This window comes from Procambarus clarkii, chromosome 42 (genome assembly GCF_040958095.1).
Source record: "Procambarus clarkii isolate CNS0578487 chromosome 42, FALCON_Pclarkii_2.0, whole genome shotgun sequence".
In the NCBI taxonomy this organism is placed as follows: domain Eukaryota; kingdom Metazoa; phylum Arthropoda; class Malacostraca; order Decapoda; family Cambaridae; genus Procambarus; species Procambarus clarkii.
Genome location: NC_091191.1, coordinates 6,878,985 through 6,897,769, shown reverse-complemented (window position 1 = coordinate 6,897,769; position 18,785 = coordinate 6,878,985). Strand labels below are relative to the sequence as shown.

General features: G+C 43.0%; 1 protein-coding gene across 3 annotated transcripts in view; it reads right to left on the bottom strand.

Annotated features, from left to right (window-relative positions):
* The window catches only part of E(Pc) (Enhancer of Polycomb), a 112,939-nt gene that overhangs the window by 40,475 nt on the left and 53,679 nt on the right, over positions 1 to 18,785 (bottom strand). The window contains exons 1-2 of one of the 3 annotated variants that reach the window (XM_045762024.2): positions 17,634 to 18,180; positions 1,760 to 1,876 (exon numbers count right to left, since the gene is read on the bottom strand). In XM_045762024.2, coding sequence (XP_045617980.1) covers positions 1,760 to 1,876; positions 17,634 to 17,780 — 264 coding nt within the window. In that variant the 5' untranslated portion in view covers positions 17,781 to 18,180. Of the gene's footprint in view, positions 1 to 1,759; positions 1,877 to 17,633; positions 18,181 to 18,785 lie in introns of those variants that run through there. The other 2 variants (XM_045762026.2, XM_069339867.1) reach the window with 2 other exon arrangements.

Sequence of the window (18,785 nt, the reverse complement as noted above, 5' to 3'; positions counted from 1 at the left end):
TGAAAGGTTCATGTTATCCATCCTGTCATTTTTCTTACAATTGAGACAGCTACTTTATTGTGTTCTTTAACGGTAAGGTCTTCCGACATGATTACTCCTAGATCCCTTACATTGCTTTTTTGTTCTATAGTATGATTTGACAGCATTTTATACAGTATATAGTTTCCATTTGTATGTTTTCACTGTTTCCATACTGCAGGAGCAGAAACTTGTGTTAATTAAACATACGGTGTTGGCGCTCTCTGGAACATTAGTAACCTGGAGCCATTGATGACAAAATCACATATCAGAAAATGAAGAAAAGATGACATTTCAGTTTGCCTTGAAACATTTTCAAGTTGTTTCTCCATTTTCTGATGAGTGGGTTGGTCATCATATCTTCAGCCACATTATTGTGACTCATCATCTGCATCTGGAGCCATTGCTTGCTTTATTTCTGTTTATGCTTCATGATTATTTTTATCCCACCCATGTTGTGTACCCTTCAGCATTTCATATCGCTCCAGCTATGACCATGGTTGTCTTACCTGGAGTCGGCTTAAATGTCTTTGTATCCCACCACAGACACCTACTCTGTGGGGTTGCAGACATCACACTTAATGGGTTGACATCTCTTCTGTCACCTTGCTTCCAAGCAGTGCAAGAAACTCATTCTCCAACATAGGGCTATTGATGGGGAGAGAATCTTTTGACTGCACTAATACATGTTGGCATGATTGGCCCTCAGCTGAGCTTCATGTATAGAGTTTCTTGCCCTTGATTCCCATCAAGGGTACAGTATCCTTGATGGGATGATACCATCATAGCTTGATGATATCAGAGCAAGGTGGCAGCTTATCGGTTCTGCATTAGCATCTTTCTCTGGCATCCCTCCTCCATGTCAGCTTCATTATCTTTTCAGTCTTGGCATTACCTGGTTGATGGGGTTCTGGGAGTTCTTCTACTCCCCAAGCCCAGCCTGATTTTGATTGTTGCCGCCGAAGGCAGCTAGTTTATTGTGCACCCCATGCTCATCCTGTGAGCGGTAGCGCAAAAGGATTACAGAGGGCACAAAAGGTCTTTATCAGACCTCATCTTAGATTATTACATAAACAATTTCTTCAATCCTTCACACCTTATAGATACAATGTCAGCTAAAGCCCGGCCTGTCTCTCGATTTCCCGGTTAAAGCCCATACTGTACTAATACCTCATCCCGTTTAGCCTTGGTAGAACCTCTCTCACTGGTGTTCAGGGAAGGGGGTGGAGGAGGATGTCTCTTGGCTTTTTTCTTGACTGTTTTGGTGTTCTTTCATCTATGGCCTATTTCTGCTCATTGGGGGATATTTTTTTTTTTTGGTCTTTGGATTATGTGTTGAAGTTTCCTTTTTGGGTGGAATTTTAGGGCTTGGCTGTCTTTCCAACTGTCTGGGTGGGCTTCACCCTCTTCACCAGCAGCATGGATTTTGTACATTTGTCTCCATATAATTTGATGACAACTCAATAAATCAAATTTCAAATGTCTAGTACACCATTACCTTCCTATACCTTATTTACAATTATATTAACCAATCTTAATCAAATATAGTTTTCCTGATACATCTGGTCAGATTGCAAGTTCTGTACTACAGTATACTATACAACCATGTGAAGACACAACTGAACTGCCTTTGGCAAGCTAATTGTCTTTCACACTGACACTTGTACTACTCTCTCCCAGTTGTTGACAGTACCACAACTGCTGCTACTATAAAAAAAACAACTCTCCTGTATCAACTTACTTTATAGGTGGGAGGGTACATCTTGTCAAGGACGGAGGCATCATCGGTACCCAAGTCGTACACTTCAGGTACCGGAATCACACGTTGATGAAAGATGGCCTGCTGTAAGTGATGTTCCTGAAAACCAAAGATTATTAACATTAACAAACTTATTTATACGTAGTTCCCTGAAAATTTTATGTACAATAGACCATCTTTCTAGCTTTGATCCCTGAATAATTCCAGTGTAACAGCAACAGTCATTAAAAACACATACATACTGCATTTTATACTAGAAAATAACCAACTCTTGTTACCTAGGCTATATAGTATTTTTGCAGATAAGATTTTATCTTGCTTGATAACCCTTATTCGCACAGGAATGACATTGGCAACACACATATAATACAGAATACAGTAAAAATAAAAATACTGTACATTATAATGACCACTGAATATTATGCTTACATTATATCACTGAATAACTTGATAATAAGCTTTCGTCTTTATGTTAGTAGTTTGCTTTTTTGTGCCTATTAACTCTTGGGGTTACCTATTACCTGGGTAAGGTACCCAGTACCTTACTTACTGGGGCCTCGTAGCCTGGTGGATAGCGCGCAGGACTCGTAATTCTGTGGCGCGGGTTCGATTCCCGCACGAGGCAGAAACAAATGGGCAAAGTTTCTTTCACCCTGAATGCCCCTGTTACCTAGCAGTAAATAGGTACCTGGGAGTTAGTCAGCTGTCACGGGCTGCTTCCTGGGGGTGGAGGCCTGGTCGAGGACCGGGCCGCGGGGACACTAAAGCCCCGAAATCATCTCAAGATAACCTCAAGATAACCTAGTGAGTACAACCCAAGGGCAAGTGTGGTGCACCCATTTTAATGTATAAAAAATCATGAAATGTTGCATATCACAATGGTGAACAGCTTACAGTAGTCAGATTATGAAAGCTATGAAACTTTAAATGACCTTCTGTACTGAAAATATCCCATCTTCTTTGGGTATGAATATAACTAATATACGGGTAAAAAATTTAAACCCAATAGGCTAAACAAAATAGTAAAAATTTGTCTAGACTGATATAGTGTTTGAGTTGCTGTACTTGGACCATGTTTTCAATTACAGAATAGACTATAAAAATCTGTTGGGCCCAAATACTGCACTGTACCTGTACTATTAAAGACTATCAATACTCCTGGATACAAGAGGGTCAAACATTCAGAAATCAGGGGGTGTTGCCTAATGGTATGCAAATGTGAAGAGGTATAATATAGGCCATAATATACTGTACATCGAACTACAGACAAAATACCCTTACATTCAAGTCATGTGTCCAACAACTTGGGCTGAACGGTAGAGCGACGATCTTGCTTCGTGCCGGTCTGCGTTCATTTCCCGACTGTCCAAGTGGTTGGGCATCATTCATTTCCCCTCCATCCCATCCCAAATCCTTATCCTGACCCCTTCCCAGTGCTATATACTGTACTGTAGTCGTAATGGCTTGGCACTTTCTCCTGATAGTTCCTTTCCCTTCAAGTGATATGTTTCACCATCTGGATAAGTGTGCAAGGGCATACACATTTTTTTCTTAAATTGTAATGCATATAGTGTCTTTTTGGTAGTGTCTTAAAAATTTGGTAGTGTGTGCTGTACTTACCCCATCACACACCAAAGCTTAGGCCTATTATGAATTTACATATCTAGTACAGTATCTACTCTAAGGACCTCTGATTTACCGTATTGCTGGATTTAAAAGCAAGTTTTGTGATCAATATTTTGATCCTTATTTACAGAATCAATGGCCAGTAAAGGAAGATTATGGTTGCTATTTAATTTATAAAGTGCCACTAGGTAAACACAGCCATTATTGAGTTTGTTGTGGGACAACTTTGTCCTTGCTAGGCCAATGATTTCCGTAAAACTTTTGTGGAGTGGGTGTTTCCCAGGAGGGTGGGACGAGTGTGGGGTGGGCAGGAGGGTGGGACGAGTGTGGGGTGGGCAGGAGGGTGGGACGAGTGTGGGGTGGGACGAGTATGGGGTGATCGGAAGGGAGGGATGAGTGTGGGGTTACGAGTGTGAGGTGGGCAGGGAGGGAGGGATGAGTATGTGTATGTGAGTGGATGGGAATAATATAATTTCCATAAAGAAAAACGTATTTTGGGGGGCCCGAGAATTACTTGAAATATGACATACATTTAACCTCCGTATTGTATAGTACTTTAAATTTTTTGTAGACAGATTTTAAATGTGTAGAGGGAAGTGGTGGTAGTAAGTTGAGGAGAGGGGCCAAGCACAATAAAGAGAATAGTTGTCAAGCAGAAAAAAATAAAGGGTATGTGAGTGTGTGAGATTATCATATACGGTACATTAAACTGGGGATGTGATGATCATGCATAGGTAAACCTTTTTGTGGAGGGTTAAGTACATTAAAGTGTGTTGTGGCCATCAAGCACAGCAAGTGGTATGCATAGTACTTAAAAAAAAAAAAAAATATGTAAGGTGAGGATTTCATGAACTGCAAAGACCATGAGGTCATACAGAAAAAGAGGATAAAGAAAAAGTCATAATTTCTGAATGTCTCCAAACATCAATGGCAACAAAAAAAAAATGATAGTGTGTGCAGTAACAGATAGGCTAAAATGACTACAAAAATGTCCAAAACTCTCTAACTATATAAACAAAAAAAAATGAAAGAAAATTGAAGCTTTGAAAAGAAAAAGAAGAAAAGAAGAAGAAAAGAAGTTCTTCTTTGAAGAAGAAAAGAAAAATTGAAACATGTAAAAATAAATATGGCACCTTTGAACAAATCCACAAGGGCCGTGATGAGGGTACGAACATACGTCCGAGAGCATCCCAGACGCTGATTTAATCGTTCATTTGATGCATCACGCTATTGTGATCTGTGTGTGTGATGGCACCTTAAGTTGCAGTGTATTATTATAATACCTGGCTAAGAACCACTGTGGCCAATATCGAGTTAAGTGTACCAATGTATTTATTCCTTTACCCCTCTATTTTGTCAGGGCATACTTGACCAAAAATGCAAAATCTTAGGGACAAAAATTCAATTTCCTCCTCATTCCAACTATGCCAACCTCGAAACCTTAAATAGTAGAAGCCTAAATACTCATTTGCCCTCCTGTAATACATACGAACCAAGCAAACAATACAGTACAGTATGTCCAACAGCTTTTTCTCAAGGTAAATCACCTCAAGGTATCCAACATGAAGCTGCAGATGTTAAAAACAACAGGAAGACTAGACAATGATTTGCTGGATAACAATGAATGACCATCTCTTACACGAGTCTTAATTTACTCTCTTCTTACTATGTAACTGATGCATGCAAAGAAAATAGCCACAATATTTTCAATATTCTTGGCACTATCAATTATTGAGTTGTGTAGGATGTCACCGAGTGTGCATTTGCAACTGAATGAAAACAGCCTTTGACTTTTGTTAACTATGCTAACATTAAAGTATTGTACTGTACAGTACATACTTTATACTACAATTTAAAAAAAAACGTATGATATTTTGAAAATACAATAGTAAAGCTTTGACTGCATTTTTATAATTTATGTCAGTAAACGCCTCAATTTTTCAATGATTCAATAATATCATTGGTTCAACATGGTTCTTACGAAAATATATTTTTTAGTCATATTTATGAGGTTATTGTATATGTTATTTATTTTGTTCTCTTTTGTTTGCAGACAAATGTACCAATACATTCTTTAAACTGTTAAAGGTAGGCATTTATTTTCTAGTCTCCAGAAGCATAGAAAGAAGTGACAAATATGACAAATTATATGAGATCAATAAAGATTTCTAACACCCCCTGCTACAATGTCTTGTATACTCAGACCTTAAAGCAGTTCTCAAGAAATGAGACACTGAACATTGGAATAACTAGCACCTGTCTCCAATACCAAAATAACTATCAGACATTCAAGATGCCAAACATTTAGAAAATGTGTTAATTGACTTGATAATGGCCCAGGATGAACTGAAACTTCATCGTATCTTCATCTTCTGGTGTGTGGTTTGGTCATCAAACGTGTGTTGTTCTTGGGAGTATAAAAAACCCACAATATACATGGAGATATATTACCACTGAAGAAATACCTTAACGAATGGTGATGCTTGGTCATCTAGAGACTGGTGCCAGTGTCCAGACACTTCCATGAATAATGAAAATCTGGATACCACCACTTTGGGTTAGTATATCTGTGGGTAGCAAATATACAGCATTCATTCCAATGTCATTTTACAGATATATCCTCTTCAGATACAAACCATAAATTTTACAATAACCCTAATGAAACTATTTTTTAGTCCACAGAGAACGTCAATAACTTTCAGACCTGCAACTTTACCCTATGTGAAAATCTGTGGAGCAGGACGGAGAGATCAAACCAGCATCCAGGGTCACCCCAGACGCTGTCCTGCTCCAAATCTTTTCTCGTAAGTTATATAACTAGTGTGATTTCCATTTTGTATATTTACCATACAGGTTTCTTATCAACAGTCAAAAGAGGTGTTAGGCTGTTATGCATGCATGGCAAAGATAATGGTGTGGTTATGAAGAGTAAACAGGAGGGATGTGGTTGTAATGCATAGTAAACAGGAGGGATGTGGTTGTAATGTGCAGTTAAGAGTTATAGATACATGCCCAATAAAGAGGAATGGTTGTCATGCATAGGAAATTAGTATGGTTGCCATGCATAAAAAATGAAGAGGAGTGTGTTTGATATGCAAAGTAAAAGTGGTAGGAGTGGTTGTCATGCAAATATAAAAGGATTATTCTTGTTAAGTACAAAACCAAGAGGGGAATGATTATCATGCACCACAGGAGGAGGGGGGAGTGTGTAGTGGTCATGCACCACAGGAGGAGGGGTGTGGTGGCCATGCACCACAGGAGGAGGGGTGTGGTGGCCATGCACCACAGGAGGAGGGGTGTGGTGGCCATGCACCACAGGAGGAGGGGTGTGGTGGCCATGCACCACAGGAGGAGGGGTGTGGTGGCCATGCACCACAGGAGGAGGGGTGTGGTGGCCATGCACCACAGGAGGAGGGGTGTGGTGGCCATGCACCACAGGAGGAGGGGTGTGGTGGCCATGCACCACAGGAGGAGGGGTGTGGTGGCCATGCACCACAGGAGGAGGGGTGTGGTGGCCATGCACCACAGGAGGAGGGGTGTGGTGGCCATGCACCACAGGAGGAGGGTGTGGTGGCCATGCACCACAGGAGGAGGGGTGTGGTGGCCATGCACCCTAAAAGGGAGTATGGTGACCATGCACCACAGGAGGTGTGGTAGTCATGCACAATAAAAGGGAGTATGGTGGTCATGCACCCTAAAAGAAGGTATAATTATCTAAGTGTAGTTACAGGATGAGAGTTATATCTTGAGCTATATCTTGAGTTGATTTTGGTGTTTTAGTGTACCTGCGGCCTAGTCCTTGACCAGGCCTCCACCCCCAGGAAGCAGCCCATGACAGCTGACTAACTCCCAGGTACCTATTTACTGCTAGGTAACAGGGGCATAGGGTGAAAGAAACTCTGCTCATCGTTTTCTCACCGGCGCCCGGAATACCACAAGCTACGCTTGCGGTGTTCTGTCTTCCCAGTACTAAGTGTCATTTAACGCTTTGAAACTACTCACAGTTATGGCCTCCACTGCCACCTCACCTAACTTGCTCCAACAATCTACCACTCTGTTTGCGAAAGTGAATTTTTCTTATATTTCTTCAGTAGTATTGTTAAGTTCTCTCTAAGGATTACCTATTGCATCTCTGTTTTTCAGTAGGGATATTCTGGTGTCAGGTGATGTTATTTCTTTGTGCTGATTTGGAATCAGTCCCTCTAATATTTTACATCTGCAAATTATTACACATCTCTCCCACCTGCACTGTAAAGAGTAAAAATTTTTTACTATTTTAATGGGTCCCAATGATTTAGAATTTCTATCAAGTAGATTTTAGCAGTAAAGGATCTCTGCATGCTCTCCAGATCAGCAATTTATCCTACTCTGTGCAAAAGAACTGTATTCCACTGTAGAGAGCACTAGCATCATGAAAATCATTATTGGTATGGCATCTCTTCTTTGAAAGGTTCTTGTTATCCAACCTGTAATTTTTATTGCTGTCATGACAGCTACTTTATTGTATTCTTTAAAGGTAAAGTCTTCCAACATGATTACACCAAAATCCTTAACATTGCTTTTAAGTTCAATGGTTTGATTTCACTGCGTTTCTTACACAGTTTCCATTTTTATATTTTTATTTTTTCCATGGTGCAGGAGCTGAAACTTATCTTCATTGAATACCATATTATTTTCTGTGACCCATTGAAAGACCTGATTTACATCAGATTGGAGGTTTGCCGTGTCCTCTAAGTTGTCTGCTCATAAAAATTCTAGTGACATTTGCAAAGGATGATAGAGCACTATAGTTTGTCCCCTTGTCTATGTCTGATATGAGAATGAAAAAGAGTACTGGAGCAAGCACAGTACTCTAGGGGACTGAGCTCTTCACGGTTGATGGGCCAGATATTTTGTCAACTATTACATACTGAGTTCTGTAAGTGTGACCCAACTTCCCCATGTGATCTTAAAATGAAAAATTCAATATTTAATGTTAAACAATTTTGTATGAAAACAATGCTTCCTTAGCTTCAAAACGAGCACAACATGAAGGTTCCACCTCAATTATAAGTTAAAAAAAAAAAATGTTGAACCTGTAAGCAAAAATGTTGCATTTTTCACATTGGCAACCCTGCTGTATGAATACAGTATTTGGCATCACTGAGCACTAGAATTTTGCATAGGTAAATTACTTCATGTTCTCTACCATCCTAACAAATCTCATGGCAATCTGAGATGGTCAGGTTGAAAAGTTCAGTTTTTGTGAAGATTTATCATGTGATGTACTGTAATGCCAAAGTATTTATGTAGGTAAATGGGTAGGTAAATATTTTCCATTATTTTCAGGTAGATACATAAACTGTAGTATAGAAAGGTGAATTATAAGTAAAAAAAAAAAGTGTCCAAGGCTATCAATCAGTCTGAGACATCACTGAATCCCTAGTCCACAGACACCCACAGTCAGAACTTCCAGGTGCAAGGTATGTTATTCTAACAGTGCTGCCTAACAGCATGGTAATACAGGGAGGCATAATATAGACCACAATATACATTGGGTGCTATGTCTCCCATCTGAACACCAGTAGTGTCCAGATACTAGAATGTGGAATACAGCTCCAGACAATACCTATCTGTGGGTGCTGTATGTACACCTGCACAGTGTCCATCCCAGTATCACTTTATCAAACAACCTCTCAACTTTTAATTCATATAAAAATATTGCAATAAAAATAATTTAACTCTCTTTAGTCTGCTAAGAATGTCAATAGCTTTCTTAAGTGTCAGGAGTTCACCAACTTTACCCAATAAAGGCTTAGTGGTAATCATGCAGAGTAAATAATGGATGGGGGGCACTATACATACTGGAGAGAGGCTGGAGTTGTGCATGGTTAAAGGAATACTGCACAGCAGTTATATTTAGTAGTCCCCGTAACACAGTGGTAAGATACTCGCCAGGCACTTTGCGAGCGCTTTGGCCTGGGTTCGTATCCTGGCCAGGGAGGATAGATCAGGCGCCAATCCCTAACTGTAGCCTCTGTTCACCCAGCAATGAATGGGTACCTGGATGTTAAATGATTTTGCGGGTCATATTCCGGAGAAAATTTGGATTAAGGACCTGCCTGAAATGCTATGCATGCCATTGGCTTAACAAGAAAAAACTCTTGTGTATATATAAATAAAATAAAAATAAAATAAAAACATACTGTAGTTGATGTTATGTAGTTGATAGCAACCATGTTATGTGGTTGCCACACATACACAAACTAATGATAGGTTGCAGCTGCCATGCATAACATGTTAAAAGCAAAATATGGTTGCCATTTACAATAAAAGAGGGAAATGTGGTTGTCATACACAATAGAGGGGGAATGTGATTTACATCCAAAATAAAGGCTAGACTTTGTCATTTTAGATAAAAGGAGGATGTAGTAGTTGTAAAGAGCAATACAATTATGTAGTTGTCCTGCAAAAAACTGTACATGTTACACATAGTAGATACTAGGTACACGAGTGTGGAACAGTATAATACTGCAGATACATGGGATGTTCCCTTAATGGAATCAAGATCACTTGGAATTATAATCAATAATGCAAACTTATAAACAGTGCAAAAGCACTGACATACAGAAAAATGGTGTATACTAAGACCAAGGCCCTACTGATGCTTCTTGTGGTGCTGCCTGCCTTAAGATTTTCTTCTCAACTAGAAAAAGCAACTGCTTAACCTAATCAAGATAATTTAAACTATTATGCCCCTTACAGTATTAAAAACCACTCCAAACCCAGCATAACTGAATGTAATAGTCTCCCCCAAAACATTTACAAGTTGCCAGGTTAGGTAAAGAAAATCCAATCATATACAGGAGTTAGTTTTAGGGTAATTGTGATAGGTCATAGCATGTCTTTACACTGTGATAATATCGATGTATGCCAGTCACACAGTAGCAGTGTCAGCCACATAACTAAAGTACTAGGTGCACAATAATGTCAGTGTATCCACACATTAGCAGTACCAGTTACATAGACGTGCCACAATCAATCAGTCCCACTGTATCAGTGCCAACCATACACAGTACTAATAGTGCCAGTCACACACACACTATCAGTGCCAGTCTCTCACCCACCTCCCTAGAGCAAGGCTCACACCGGTACCCTTGTCCGGGGAGTTGGGACCATGTGACACTTTTCTACAGCGTGGTAACTCCCTTGTCATTTGTGTCATTAATTACAGTAAGTGGGAAATTAACAAGCTACAATTGGCACACACACTATCAGTGCCAGTCTCTCTCGCACACTATCAGTGCCAGTCTCTCTCGCACACTATCAGTGCCAGTCTCTCTCGCACACTATCAGTGCCAGTCTCTCACGCACACTATCAGTGCCAGTCTCTCACGCACACTATCAGTGCCAGTCTCTCACGCACACTATCAGTGCCAGTCTCTCACGCACACTATCAGTGCCAGTCTCTCAAACACACTATCAGTGCCAGTCTCTCAAACACACTATCAGTGCCAGTCTCTCAAACACACTATCAGTGCCAGTCTCTCAAACACACTATCAGTGCCAGTCTCTCAAACACACTATCAGTGCCAGTCTCTCAAACACACTATCAGTGCCAGTCTCTCAAACACACTATCAGCGCCAGTCTCTCTCAAACACTATCAATGCCAGTCTCTCATACACTATCAGTGCCAGTCTCATTCATACACTATCAGTGCCAGTCTCTCATACACTATCAGTGCCAGTCTCACATCAGTGCCAGTCTCACATGCACTATCAGTGCCAGTCTCTCACATGCATAATCAATGCCAGTCTCTCACATGCACTATCAATGCCAGTCTCTCACATGCACTATCAGTGCCAGTCTCTCACACGCACTATCAGTGCCAGTCTCTCACACGCACTATCAGTGCCAGTCTCTCACACGCACTATCAGTGCCAGTCTCTCACACGCACTATCAGTGCCAGTCTCTCACACGCACTATCAGTGCCAGTCTCTCACACGCACTATCAGTGCCAGTCTCTCACACGCACTATCAGTGCCAGTCTCTCACACGCACTATCAGTGCCAGTCTCACACGCACTATCAGTGCCAGTCTCTCACACGCACTATCAGTGCCAGTCTCACACACTATTAGTGCCAGTCTCACACACTATTAGTGCCAGTCTCACACACTATTAGTGCCAGTCTCACATGCACTATCAGTGTCAGTCTCACATGCACTATCAGTGCCAGTCTCACATGCACTATCAGTGCCAGTCTCACATGCACTATCAGTGCCAGTCTCTCACACACACTATCAGTGCCAGTCTCTCACACACACTATCAGTGCCAGTCTCTCACACACACTATCAGTGCCAGTCTCTCTCACTATCAGTGCCAGTCTCACACACACACTATCAGTGCCAGTCTCTCTCACACACTATCAGTGCCAGTCTCTCTCACACACTATCAGTGCCAGTCTCTCTCACACACTATCAGTGCCAGTCTCTTTCACACACTATCAGTGCCAGTCTCTTTCACACACTATCAGTGCCAGTCTCTCTCACACACTATCAGTGCCAGTCTCTCAAGCACACTATCAGTGCCAGTCTCTCAAGCACACTATCAGTGCCAGTCTCTCAAACACACTATCAGTGCCAGTCTCTCAAACACACTATCAGTGCCAGTCTCTCAAACACACTATCAGTGCCAGTCTCTCAAACACACTATCAGTGCCAGTCTCTCTCACACACTATCAGTGCCAGTCTCTCTCACACACTATCAGTGCCAGTCTCTCTCACACACTATCAGTGCCAGTCTCTCTCACACACTATCAGTGCCAGTCTCTCTCACACACTATCAGTGCCAGTCTCTCTCACACACTATCAGTGCCAGTCTCCCTCACACACTATCAGTGCCAGTCTCCCTCACACACTATCAGTGCCAGTCTCCCTCATACACTATCAGTGCCAGTCTCCCTCATACACTATCAGTGCCAGTCTCTCATACACTATCAGTGCCAGTCTCTCTCATACACTATCAGTGCCAGTCTCTCTCATACACTATCAGTGCCAGTCTCTCTCATACACTATCAGTGCCAGTCTCTCTCATACACTATCAGTGCCAGTCTCCCTCATACACTATCAGTGCCAGTCTCTCTCATACACTATCAGTGCGTCTCTCTCATACACTATCAGTGCGTCTCTCTCATACACTATCAGTGCCAGTCTCTCTCATACACTATCAGTGCCAGTCTCTCTCATACACTATCAGTGCCAGTCTCTCTCATACACTATCAGTGCCAGTCTCTCATACACTATCAGTGCTAGTCTCTCTCATACACTATCAGTGCCAGTCTCTCATACACTATCAGTGCCAGTCTCTCTCATACACTATCAGTGCCAGTCTCTCTCATACACTATCAGTGCCAGTCTCTCTCATACACTATCAGTGCCAGTCTCTCTCATACACTATCAGTGCCAGTCTCTCTCATACACTATCAGTGCCAGTCTCTCTCATACACTATCAGTGCCAGTCTCTCTCATACACTATCAGTGCCAGTCTCTCTCATACACTATCAGTGCCAGTCTCTCTCATACACTATCAGTGCCAGTCTCTCTCATACACTATCAGTGCCAGTCTCTCTCATACACTATCAGTGCCAGTCTCTCTCATACACTATCAGTGCCAGTCTCTCTCATACACTATCAGTGCCAGTCTCTCTCATACACTATCAGTGCCAGTCTCTCTCATACACTATCAGTGCCAGTCTCTCTCATACACTATCAGTGCCAGTCTCTCTCATACACTATCAGTGCCAGTCTCTCTCATACACTATCAGTGCCAGTCTCTCTCATACACTATCAGTGCCAGTCTCTCTCATACACTATCAGTGCCAGTCTCTCTCATACACTATCAGTGCCAGTCTCTCTCATACACTATCAGTGCCAGTCTCTCTCATACACTATCAGTGCCAGTCTCTCTCATACACTATCAGTGCCAGTCTCACATACACTATCAGTGCCAGTCTCATACACTATCAGTGCCAGTCTCTCTCATACACTATCAGTGCCAGTCTCTCTCATACACTATCAGTGCCAGTCTCTCTCATACACTATCAGTGCCAGTCTCTCTCATACACTATCAGTGCCAGTCTCTCATACACTATCAGTGCCAGTCTCTCTCATACACTATCAGTGCCAGTCTCTCACGCACACTATCAGTGCCAGTCTCACACGCACTATCAGTGCCAGTCTCTCACACACACTATCAGTGCCAGTCTCACACACTATTAGTGCCAGTCTCACATGCATTATCAGTGCCAGTCTTTCACACGCACTATCAGTGCCAGTCTCTCACACACACTATCAGTGCCAGTCTCTCACACACACACTATCAGTGCCAGTCTCTCACACACACACTATCAGTGCCAGTCTCTCACACACACACTATCAGTGCCAGTCTCTCACACACACACTATCAGTGCCAGTCTCTCACACACACACTATCAGTGCCAGTCTCTCACACTATCAGTGCCAGTCTCACACACACTTATCAGTGCCAGTCTCACACACTATCAGTGCCAGTCACACACTATCAGTGCCAGTCACACACTATCAGTGCCAGTCTCACACACTATCAGTGCCAGTCACACACTATCAGTGCCAGTCACACACTATCAGTGCCAGTCACACACAAACTATCAGTGCCAGTATCTCACATGCACTATCAGTGCCAGAATCTCACACACACAGCACACTATTAGTGCCAGTCTCTCACACACTATCAGTGCCAGTCTCTCACATACACACTATCAGTACCAGTCACACAATCAGTGCCAGTCTCACACACACTCTCAGTGCCAATCTCACACACACTATCAGTACCAGTCACACACACTATCAGTGCCAGTCTCTCTCTCTCTCACACGCACCTTAGTGTGTGTGTGAGACTGGCACAGATATCAGTGCCAGTCTCTCACACATAATCAGTGCCAGTCTCACACACACTATCAGTGCCAGTCTCACACACACTATCAGTGCCAGTCTCACACACACTATCAGTGCCAGTCTCACACACACATACTATCAGTGCCAGTTTCTCACACACACACTATTAATGCCAGTCTCACACACACACACTATTAGTGCCAGTCCCACACACACTATCAGTGCCAGTTACACACATACTATCAGTGCCAGTCTCTCTCACACTATTAGTGCCAGTCTCACACACACTATTAGTGACAGTCTCACACACTATTAGTGCCAGTCTCACACACACTATTAGTGCCAGTCTCACACACACACTATTAGTGCCAGTCTCACACACACACTATTAGTGCCAGTCTCACACACACACTATTAGTGCCAGTCTCACACACACACTATTAGTGCCAGTCTCACACACACACTATCAGTGCCAGTTACACACATGCACTATCAGTGCCAGTCTCTCTCACACATGCACTATCAGTGTCAGTCTCTCACACATGCACTATCAGTGCCAGTCTCTCTCACACATGCACTATCAGTGCCAGTCTCTCTCACACATGCACTATCAGTGCCAGTCTCTCTCACACACACACATGCACTATCAGTGCCAGTCTCTCTCACACACACACATGCACTATCAGTGCCAGTCTCTCACACACACACATGCACTATCAGTGCCAGTCTCTCACATGCACTATCAGTGCCAGTCTCTCACATGCACTATCAGTGCCAGTCTCTCACATGCACTATCAGTGCCAGTCTCACACATGCACTATCAGTGCCAGTCACACACACACATGCACTATCAGTGCCAGTCTCTCACTCACATATGCACTATCAGTGCCAGTCTCTCACTCACATATGCACTATCAGTGCCAGTATCTCACACACACACACACTATCAGTGCCAGTCTCTCTCACACACACACGCACTATCAGTGCCAGTCTCTCTCACACACACACACGCACTATCAGTGCCAGTCTCTCACACACACACTATCAGTGCCAGTCTCTCTCACACACACTATCAGTGCCAGTCTCTCTCACACACACTATCAGTACCAGTCTCTCTCACACACACACTATCAGTGCCAGTCTCTCTCTCACACACACTTCAGTGCCAGTCTCTCTCACACACACACACTATCAGTGCCAGTCTCTCACACACACACACTATCAGTGCCAGTCTCTCACACACACACACTATCAGTGCCAGTCTCTCACACACACACTATCAGTGCCAGTCTCTCACACACACACTATCAGTGCCAGTCTCTCACACACACACTATCAGTGCCAGTCTCTCACACACACACTATCAGTGCCAGTCTCTCACACACACACTATCAGTGCCAGTCTCTCACACACACACTATCAGTGCCAGTCTCTCACACACACACTATCAGTGCCAGTCTCACACACACTATCAGTGCCAGTCTCACACACACTATTACTGCCAGTTACTACCAGTGCCATTCACACAGCAACAGTGCTAGTCACACCATCTGTGCCAGTTACACACCAACAGTTTCAGTCACACAATAACAGTGACAATCAAACCAGTGCCAGTTACAGCACCAGTGGCAGTCACACAGCACCACTGCTAGTCACCAAGCAACAGTGAATAGATCCATTCACCCAGCAACAGTGAATAGATTCATTCACCCAGCATTTGTGAATAGATTCATTCACCCAGCAACAGTGAATATATCAAAACATTAAATTCAAAACCATTCATTCCATATGTAAACATTCTTTATTGTTTATTTGGCAGTGTTTATCTGTCACTGTTGTGTTACTGACCTAATTAAAACATGAAGGGCCAAATGTGTGCTAATGTTTAAGAGGGGAGCATGGGAACTGTCAGTCTAGCACCTGCGAATGTGGCACTCATTAGTGTGACAGCCACGAATAAGGCACTCATTGGTGTGACAGCCACAAATAAGGCACTCATTGGTGTGACAGCCACGAATAAGGCACTCATTGGTGTGACAGCCACGAATGAGGCACTCATTGGTGTGACAGCCACGAATAAGGCACTCATTGGTGTGACAGCCACAAATAAGGCACTCACTGGTGTGACAGCCACAAATAAGGCACTCATTGGTGTGACAGCCACAAATGAGGCACTCATTGGTGTGACAGCCACAAATGAGGCACTCATTGGTGTGACAGCCACGAATGAGGCACTCATTGGTGTGACAGCCACGAATGAGGCACTCATTGGTGTGACAGCCACGAATGAGGCACTCATTGGTGTGACAGCCACGAATAAGGCACTCATTGGTGTGACAGCCACGAATAAGGCACTCATTGGTGTGACAGCCACGAATAAGGCACTCATTGGTGTGACAGCCACGAATAAGGCACTCATTGGTGTGACAGCCACGAATAAGGCACTCATTGGTGTGACAGCCACGAATAAGGCACTCATTGGTGTGACAGCCACGAATAAGGCACTCATTGGTGTGACAGCCACGAATAAGGCACTCATTGGTGTGACAGCCACGAATAAGGCACTCATTGGTGTGACAGCCACGAATAAGGCACTCATTGGTGTGACAGCCACGAATAAGGCACTCATTGGTGTGACAGCCACGAATAAGGCACTCATTGGTGTGACAGCCACGAATAAGGCACTCATTGGTGTGACAGCCACGAATAAGGCACTCATTGGTGTGACAGCCACGAATAAGGCACTCATTGGTGTGACAGCCACGAATAAGGCACTCATTGGTGTGACAGCCACGAATAAGGCACTCATTGGTGTGACAGCCACGAATAAGGCACTCATTAGTGTGACAGCCACGAATAAGGCACTCATTAGTGTGACAGCCACGAATAAGGCACTCATTAGTATGACAGCCACGAATAAGGCACCCCACGACTGGCACCCACAAGAGTGGCACCCACGAATGTGACACCCACGAATGACACCCACGAGTGGGCCACCCACGAGAGAGTGCCACCCACAACATCGGGTATAAGCCCAGTGGCACTGGCGCCAGCTGCTCTACACACCTGTCAAAACACCAGCCCCACACACACCCATACACTCTCCCCGCCAAATTTGACGGGCTCTCTGCCCCTGAATGTCTCAAACAAGGCCAAGAGGGCGCCAAAACTGGGGTTGTCATGGCAGTTGTGTACGACAACAAACTGAGGTGTGAAAATATCTCAAGAATTTGTGGGTTTTGAATTTGGCGCCCGGAGATCCAACATGGCGGCGGCGCAGGCCTTCCAGCGCGCCACCCTCACCTCTCTTACTCACCGTTTCTTCCTCCTTTTCCATGCCCGTGGGCATCTGCGGCACTGTCCTGTTGATTGCATTAAATTCCGCATAGTCCGGAATATCCTCTTGCATATACACAGGGATAGGTTTTGAGGCATCGAGCTGCCTCGCGCGAAACTTGCTCATTTTGGCAGCACAAATATTAGCAGGCCCGCACCACAACAAAACACTTCATAATTTACTTCACGGGGGGCTGAGCGGGCTACAGCCCACCGCAAAATAGGGGAGGCACTAACTAGGATGTGCCCATCTTGCTAATTTTCTCTTTCCAACACACACAAAGAATTAATTGGAGAAAAAAACACTGATTCAGGTGCTTGGGAACCGCAGTACAATCATGGCGGTTCTTCACACCACGCTCTGCGCGCCACTAGCGCCTTAGCGCCATCACTCGGCAGAAAATGTAACTAATGGCCAAGATTCCTCACCGTACCAATATCCACAGATACGTCCACCAAGATATTTAGCCTCGCTGTAATGATGAACACATGGTGCTCTTACAGATCTGAGGTTGTTAGGAAAAAGAGTAAGGAGTATAGGTAATTTTTTTTTTTAGATATGGCGGTTATACACATCACTGGTATTCTGCATATATTCATTTTCTGGTCAGGCCAATTTAGCCTTCATTAAGGCTTCGCACCTATTTTGTACCAGAGTGATTCATATCATATTAAATAATAATATATATTTTAATTAATTGGAAAAAGTTTAAGAGGTGTAAATCTAGCATGAATGAAAGTAGCCTAAGTATATATATTACTGTTAAACTCCTGATGGGCTTTTCAATGCGGTCAGTAAACATTCTTTCATAGCAAGTTTCAAAGTCTTTAGGGTAATAAATAAATATATTTAACTCACAAAGTATATATACTAGGAAAATAATATTTACATTACTATATATACAGTCAGGATTATCTGGTGGCATTTGGAAAGTCTCCGGTACGAGTTTCCATGGGTCGAGGTATTCACGCGTTAGAAGCCTTGTTGTACGTTTGAAGTTTTCCTATATTTTTCTTTGCAGTCCGATAAAATAACTCTTATTTTTTACATATAAGATATAATTTGCCATAGCAAAATAAAGATAATTTTGATATATTTGTATAATTTGGTCCATTTTTCTCCCTAACGTTT